The sequence below is a fragment of the Glandiceps talaboti genome, chromosome 16, assembly GCF_964340395.1.
Source record: "Glandiceps talaboti chromosome 16, keGlaTala1.1, whole genome shotgun sequence".
NCBI lineage: Eukaryota > Metazoa > Hemichordata > Enteropneusta > Spengelidae > Glandiceps > Glandiceps talaboti.
Genome location: NC_135564.1, coordinates 18005452 through 18014430, shown reverse-complemented (window position 1 = coordinate 18014430; position 8979 = coordinate 18005452). Strand labels below are relative to the sequence as shown.

The 8979-nt window shown below is 35.8% G+C and overlaps 1 protein-coding gene across 1 annotated transcript in view; it reads right to left on the bottom strand.

Moving 5' to 3' along the window:
- LOC144447294 (uncharacterized) overlaps positions 1-8220 on the bottom strand; it is a 10359-nt gene extending 2139 nt beyond the window's left edge. The window contains exons 1-9 of the mRNA XM_078137217.1: positions 7959-8220; positions 6410-6468; positions 5849-5869; positions 5031-5051; positions 3756-4016; positions 2644-2761; positions 1901-2068; positions 897-983; positions 140-247 (exon numbers count right to left, since the gene is read on the bottom strand). Coding sequence (XP_077993343.1) covers positions 140-247; positions 897-983; positions 1901-2068; positions 2644-2761; positions 3756-4016; positions 5031-5051; positions 5849-5869; positions 6410-6468; positions 7959-8034 — 919 coding nt within the window. The 5' untranslated portion in view covers positions 8035-8220. The remainder of the gene's footprint in view (positions 1-139; positions 248-896; positions 984-1900; positions 2069-2643; positions 2762-3755; positions 4017-5030; positions 5052-5848; positions 5870-6409; positions 6469-7958) is intronic.
- Positions 8221-8979: the final 759 nt, after the last annotated feature.

Genomic DNA, 8979 nt, shown 5'->3' with positions numbered 1-8979 from the left:
GTTTATCTAAAAACATACCATAACATGTATTTTTTTTTAAATTCTGAAATGGAACATGGAACAAGTATAGATGACGATGCGAATGAAAATTAAAAAGATTTGACCAGTGAAATAATAAAGATAGATTAAACTGTATTACCTTTTTCTTTGTCACTAATATCATCCAATAACTCATCTAATGTTATCCCATGATCCAATGCAAACTTTAGGTCCGAGATTAGTTTACCTTCGATTACAGCCAATCGAACTGAAAACGATAAAAATGTATACTTTTAGTGATGGATAGATACAGTAAAATATTCAATAGTTGTAACTGTCGGTATATTAAATTATTTACCGTTCGCGACCAGTGTCAGAACCCTGGGCGCCTTCATCTGATCATCTCAAACACACAGTTACCCTTTTACACCCTCAGGTAGAATCTCTCTAGGTTTTATGTATTGCCTAGCTAGAGAAAACGCACGCGCTTCGATGTTGGCAAACACAATGGCATTTTGTGAAAATGGAAACGTCGGTTTGTGAAGTTCACATAGATTAGTAAGAAAAACGGGTTACCATGGTTACATTTTTAAAGGCGCAGGGAGGAAATTTATGAGATTTAGAGTAAGTTTGGTGGTATAGAAAGAAAAAATAACGCCACTCCCCACTCCCCGAAGTAGAAAAAGTTTGCCAATGCAAGCAAATATAGGGCTACATGCCCAAGAAGGTTTTTAAAGGCATGTGAAGCTGCTACCAAACTTTCAATAGAAATTATCACGTTACTTGTCAATATGTCGACAATTATATCCCCATGGCAATAAATGATCATTAAGAAGTTCAGTTTCAACGATATGCGATGTGCACCTGATTGAGTTTCTTGGTTATGTTTTATAAGGAAGTGTATGTTTTGTTCTTACCACTTTGATCTTCATCTATTGTATCTTCCTCGTCATCTTCTTGGTTGTCGTCGTCTTCTCGAAGAGGAACCCCAGCTCCTCCTGGTACTGTAAACACATGTATAGTGAGTTTATCAATATTTTTCATTCTTGTTTCAAGTCTACACTCTAACTACTGTTAATGCTAAAACGATTCAACAACCCCGCCCTCCCCAACCCGCACTTGCTCTCCCTTAAAACATGCAAGTGACGGTTTACATGTAATCCTCTTTGCACTCCAAAATTCTGGGGTGTGTGTGGGGGGGGGGGGGTAAGGTACGGATGTGGGCATGTGTTGTTGCTGTTCTTGTTTTCATATTTTTTTATATATTGATGTCTTCTGTATACTAGTATGTCGACTGTAAGATACGTCGTGTCGTTCCGCCCTCACCGGCGACGAACCGATGTGTGAGGGAGCTCCGTCACGGCACACCGTACCACCACTGTAATTGATATGTGTTTATTGTGTAGTAACGCCACCGTTATTCCAGGTGTACACACATAGATGTATTATGAAGCACAAATAGTAGTCAGCCAAACTTTGCATTTTAGCTTTTTTGTTGAGGTTATTCGATCAATAATCTAAATTGCATTTGCAACCACGAATACCAGATCTGAATTCAATTGAAAACTAGTATAGAGTTTAAATGTCCAACACAGACAACTGCGTGATGGACTGAAACATATGACAGTTTACCATTTTACCAAATTGACGTAATTAAATAGATAGTTTATACAGAGAACACTAAGACTGAAAGTCAGCCATTTTTTGGCGCTCTTCTCATCCTTTTCCACAAGGGGTAGGGATGAGGGCGCCCCCAGCGACGTATTTTACAGTCTATACAAAAGATAGAACGCAGCGAATCGTTTTGCCCAGGTCTGTCTCCTTAGAAAGTTTTAGAAGTATTTTTTTTCAAGAAGAAAAGTCTGACCATGGCGAACTCTAAACTCTATACAACTTTGTAATGCACAGTACTAGTATCTACCTTCGATAGGACCTAACTCAGAGTTTCCAAAAGCACGATTTATGAAATAACCGTCCATTCCGGGATCGGCAACTGGACGATTTCCAACATCAACAACTTCCTTTTCTGTTGCTTCATCCTGTGACATCTCTCCGTTTAATCCAGTAATCTCCTCTGTAAGTTGTTGTTCTGTAACGATATGTAAGGACGAGATGTACAGTGATATAAGGCTTAGACTGATAACATTTATTACGTGAATTTTGAAAAACATGATGGCTCAGGAAACATGTCTTGTGATGGGAACCTAAAACAATAATTTCCTCGATCAAACATCGTTCTCAATATCAATTTTCAAAAAAAAAAATTCTACTTTGAGGATTGCTTAACTTTTAGCTCATTATACTTTCTTATCTTACATTTTGTTGTTTTGTACTTTATTACTTTTACTACATATTAAATCACGACATATTTCACTACAGATGGATGACTTCGACTGTACTATACTGTACCAACTAGTAAAAGCAAAATTTATGCAAAGAAATATGAAAAAGTAGATTTGCGCACGCACGCACGCACATGCACGCGAGCGCACGCACGCACGCACGCACACACACACACACACACACACACACACACACACACACACACACGCACACACACACACACACATACACACACACACACACACACACATGCATGCATATACATACACATACACATACACACTGGATTGCTTGTTAAAAGTACAACAATAACGATATTACCCTCCCGTTTCGGTTGAAATTCTTCATCCACGTTGTCATCACGGTGGACAACGCGTTCCTCAAGAAACTGTCTCAAGACGTCATTGTTGGTTCTGGTGGATTCCTTATCTTTCAGCATCTGTAGAAGTGGTGTAAGTAAAATATTAATTAGTAAGTAAGATCTCAGACCACTAGGGGGGCCACTAAATGCTACATTTCTGTGCGTGTAAGATATGCCCTTCTATTAAACAAAGTGTACTTCAGTAATTGACAATTTCTCTCTCAGACCACGTGCACAAGATAGTGCTAGTGGTGGTCTGAGCTCGTCGTATCAAGTACAGCACATCGGTTATAAATGGAGTTGGTTGGTTATAGCTTAAATTTAAAGACAGCGAAGAATTCATCTGATACAAAACTAGAGAAACTCGTTTGATCACAGACGCTATATTGTTCTGAGTAAACGGTTAAATCGAAAAAATAACACCCATTTAGTCAAATTTACAACAAATCTGATAGTCCCTATGAAATTTAAATGTCATATTATAAAAATATAGAAATTGTACATCATATATTTGTTATTGGTGATTATATTATACCAGTATATTGATGGTGCAAATCTAGAGATCTGATTGGTCAAGACATCAAACTAACACGGGTATACCACCCCAGGGAATGGTTTATCATTATCTAAAGATGGCAAATGTTACTTAGTTATCATTTCTTTCATAGAGCATATACAACGCGTAACAGATAACTAAAGCGTTTCAGCAACTTGCTCCATTCACTTAGAACTTTCATATCAGGTCTAAAATAACAATGTATTGACTGCTTTATGTGGTAGCTCTAAATGTCATCTAACTGTAAACAATGCTTACTGGTTGGCAAGGGTAGACCCTAACTGATCGCTATCAGTGACTGAAGTGTCAATGAAAGTTGTGACACAGTTGGGTTTTGTCTGCTGGCGACATTGTTTACAAATTGAATACATGTAGAGCGACCACGACTGGACTCATGATAATTAAACACTGTTATATCTTTTACACCTGATATGAACGTTGTAATTGAATGGGGCAAGTAACTGAAACGCCTTAGTTGTCTGTTACACGTTGTACGTTAACTTAACAATCACAAACCTGAAGTAACACTTTCTCATCTGATGTGAGCTCTCCACGATCCTCGTCTTCAGGTGCCATAAACTCTTCTGCCAAAAGTTCCCCGGCTTCACCAGTGTTATCTGCAGGGACATCGTCTACTGTTTCATCGTCTTCAACTTCGTCAAATTTACCGAGTTTAATTCCAACAGCTTGCTCCAAAGCCTCTGCTATGTCATCCACTTCTTCAAATTCTTCGCCTACACGACCATCTCGGTGACCACCATCTTCAAGTCTCTTCAGCTGTGTGATATATAAAAAAATCAAAATTATCAATCTGTGATATAATATATGTGAATAATTATAAATAGGTACGTTTAGAGCAGTTTACTCATTTATAGCATTCTCGCAAACCAGAGTTATTATTTCTACCACTACATTTCGAAATAAAAGTGGGAGGCTCGTTAAGAACGTTGCCGTAAAACAGGCCGTGGTTTGCGACAATGATTTATAGCAACTATGTAAAACGAAGGAAATTGAAATAATCGAAATTAATCGAATTAAAATTAAATTTAATAAACAAAGCTTTACTAAATATTATCATATAGATGAAGTCTAGCCAATTTATTTATTTATGAATTGAATGATGAAATCAGATGAAACAAAATTTAATTTCATGAAATGAAACGTGACAAAAATGAAATGTAGTAAACTTTAATTAAATTCCAGTAGACCGTTTGTTATTTCATTGATGTTAATGGAACGTTTGTTTGTTTATTTCGTTGATTTGATTAAAGAACAGGTGGTCTAATAAAACATTGGAAATCGATGAAGCTTTAAGACTAAGTACTTTAAACTCTTCGCCCACTGCATAAAGTTCAGGGCAATATACCCGTGGCAGATACTTGAATAAAGCACCGCCCCATGCCGTTGTATGTGGTATGTACACCCCCATTTCACTAAGACATTTGTGTCTACGCTTTTCACCACAAGCTTAGCCAAAGTGGACACCTTCTCGTAAAAAATACCTTAATTACTATCTATGCCAAAGTGCAAAGTGAGACGCCGTAGAAATAACAATTTTTTTCATGCTTCCATTTACGAAATTGCTATGATATTATGATGATACCGTCACTATTGCCATAGCAACATCTACACTTCGTACTGCAATAATCAAACGAATCACCGCGAGTTTATCTAGTGGATGTTATCTGTGAACGATTGTATTAGAATTAATCGAGTGATAAGAAACTATCATGAACAACCCGGATCTAATTGTATGGTATGAAATATATAGAAGATAATTATGTAACTTACGTTTCTTTGAAGATCGGCAAGCTGAGTATAGAATAAATGATAACATTTATTACATAAAATACCACAAGGAAAATATTGGAGATTATTTGGGACAAAATTAAAACATTTTCATATACATGTAATAACATTTTGTATCATCTAAACATTGCGTATTTTTCTTATCTTTTACTATTTGTGTACGATACTGGGTCTACTATTTGGTATAGAAGAAGTGTTTAGAATTGTTTATAGATTTCTATAATTATAATTTATTTGAACTATAAACTAGTTTCCTGTCAAAACTTTTTGACTTAATGTAGTATGCTCCTAGGCTTCAACTTTAAAATAAAACACTCTTATAGAATTTAAAATTTCAATATTCCTTTGTTCAAGAATACTCAAATTGGTTCTCAGTTTGGAGAAACTTTAGGAACTTTCTGAATTCAATCTAGTTGATTTTGAGGGAAAATGGTCAATGAGGCATATGATTTGTTTTAGTTTAGAATTATCATAACAGTCAGGAAAATTATGTACTTAGTATTACAATCAGTAGGATATTTAATTCTCCAAGTTTCCTACATTGCAGATCATAGCAACTTTCAAACGTATAGTATCAGAAGTGAATCGGCCAAGTCGTAATCGAGACGCTGTGACGTCACATGCATATTATACAAAGGCGTGACTATTAATACTCTCATAGTACGTGACGAGGTCATGTTGGCAACATATTTACTGATCCAAAACACAAATAATGTGTACATGAAATACCGAAGTGCATTGCGCAATATCCTGAAAGCATCAACGGCGATTAGTATGGTAAATATATTAATGGGTCTCACCTTCCGTTGTAGCAGGAGTACCTAGAACGAATTAATAAATACAGAAATGTCGAATGAGATAATGGTATTGTAAAATGTCAAGGTAAAGGGCATTGACAGCAATTTGGAAAACGCTTTAATCTCAGAACCTTGAAGGGGGGTAAAATAGTACTTAATCGTGGGGAGGGGGGCTTATGGAAAGCATATTCTTTACATTGTGTAATATTTTTAAGATGACGATTTTCAGAACTACACAATCTGGGATCCGCAAATAAATCAAATAGATGCAAAATTCACACAAAATAATTATATGTACATATACGTGTTGAATAGTAAACTAAATTGAAGCCTGTAATAAACATAAAAACCTTCCGACAAATGAATAAACTAACGAGCGCTATTATTTTTTCTGTAAATCAAACGGACACACATTTGTTTTATTGGGTAATTGGTTACATTTCCTTATATCCAGTGGTTATAACAAACTGAGAATGATGTATACACATGCCAACCACCTTGAAGAAAATGAACGACGCCGAGATAAAAAGACTCGTGATATTTCAGATTATGTCATCGCATTACCTTTTCTCTTGATGACGCTGCTTCTGCGTTGTCTGCAATATCGCTTCTGTATTTGATTCCTTGATTTTATTAGAAAGAAGAAGACAGGAAAAGAAATTCACGAGTCATGTAAACATTTATAAAATACGGACAGTTGAAAGTCACTAGTAAAATACACGATACGTTGAATGCATTGTTCAGTAGCAGATATGCTGTACTGAAAGTACAACTGTACACATGTACTCGAAAAATAAACACCCACTTTGACTTGGTTGCCAGAAAATCAATTTTGAAAAAATTTTTTTAATAGTTTCGTACAAGAGAAACCATTGTCATAAGCTAACAAACAAACAAACAAACAAACACAGATGACACTGGAAACGTGGAAATTACTTTATCTCGATTTTTGTTTGTTCAAGTTATGATTTCCTGTTAGATAAAATATGGAACGCAATAAACTTTCTATGACAAGCCTCAAAATATTAATATATTATGAAATAATTTATCACACAAATTAAAAATCATAAATTTTGCGACAAAATGTGCTATTTCTGGATGATGTAATGTGATTGACGCGTTAGGTGGTCAGTTGATGACGTCACTTCGCCGTTGTAATTCTCGTACGTTCCTGTCATATTACTCAGCAGGTTGCCACTACTACGTCATGACCACCTGCCGATAATTTCGATATAAGGTCACGTGATTGAGCATAAAGCTATGATTTAAAATACTGTTTGAACTACTTGACGGAAAAATGGTCATGTCAGTTTCACCTTGCCATAGTTGAAAAATATATCAGCACACTTTTATGTAGCTATCACTCTAGCTTTCCTCATTATAGCCCGAATATATTATACAAACAACTTGTGTTCGAGACATACCATAAAACAGAAAATACCCCTGCCTGTTGTCCCGTTGTGCCTAGAATCCATAACACATTTTTATCAACTTTAATTATTAGTTGGAGATTTTTCAACTCTGTACAAATATGTTGATTCAATTTAGTATGTGACATACCGTTGTTTGTATTATGTTGCATATTACCGTCATAGCTGACTGTCATATTTCTGATTGTAGAAGTTAAATAATGTACTCAAATTAATTAAACTAATTCTTAGATTTAATTAGTATTCATACTTCCGACGCACTAACATAATTAAATTTTCTAACCACAAACAGTAGCTCGAGTTACGCCGTATTATAAGCTAATTTCCGGTTTTCTTTAATTAAATTCAGCTGTGACCAACTATAAGAGCCACTTGCACCAAGTGTGTACGTTCACAGGTGTGAATATTTGACTTTTGACTGCCCTATCAAACATAAACAGGGCTATTAACTAAATGAGTAAGATGGAAAAACGTGAGTCAGCCCGCCAACCATGGGTAACTCGTCTGGATCAGTTTTATCAGCCGATTTTAACGTATATAAGTTCAATTTATTACAGATGTCAAATATATAGGTTTGGTGAAGATATGGGGGTAAAACTTAAGTTAAGATGTCCACAGTACATGCGTTCAATGGTAGAAGTTAGTAGCAGTACGCAAAGTCGTAAACAATAGAACCAACTAACCTGTTTGGAGTGGAGCTGCCGTAAGTGAGCACACAAAAACACACACCACCAATGCTACCTGGATGTACACGTTCATGTTTTTAGTAGACCGACGAAGCAATTTTACCGATTTCAGTTGTAATCCTAATGGAGTGAGTACAGTCAGTCGATGAATCAATACATGTGCGTAGACTTGTGATACAGTACTGCCAATGAATGAATAGCCAGGAAGCTGTTGTGACGTGAATTGGTCAAAGTTTACACACCTATACACACCACACCTTGTCAGGCGCCGTTACACCACGTGACTCTAAAGTTTGTTCATGGATTGAGACGTCAGAAGAATGTATTTGCTAAAGTACTGATTGGACCTGCTGATAAAGCCTAAGCTGAGTGGTCATTTCATTCATTCAGACAAATGAATTAGGACACCATATCGGTTGGCATAGTAACTGAAAATTGAACATGACTGAAGTCAAGGTGATGTCATGGATATTGCCAAAGTTTCTTATTTTGAAATAAATAAATAAGTACATATATTTGGTGATGTAACAAAAGTATATACACCATACTTTAAAAGTTCAAGTGGTGAAAGGAAAAAATGGATTGTCTCAACTGGTCGGTTTTTAAACATCTAAGTGGCGTTTACCCTCAGTTTTTACAGACAACATCGTTGATATTCAAATTATATTAATTTTAATAATAACAGTAATGATAAATTAAAGAAAGTACAGTATGATAAATAATGACGAATTATTCAAATTTTTTGCGATTACGTTGAGGGCGACGAAATAATTCATTGAAACTTGAATCATCGACTTGTTGCCTGATGATGTTACCATCCAGATTGCACACACTCCTCCGATATACTTACTTTATTTACTATCGTTTTCTTTCATTTTGTTTTAAGATACTTTGTAATTACAGGAGAAACGAAGATGCCGTGGCGTTTCACCAATGGGACATAAAGCTTTTGGCAAAAATGATAGAGACAATTCAATTCAAGACTAAAGACACAGCAGACACAACAGGATCCTTTGCC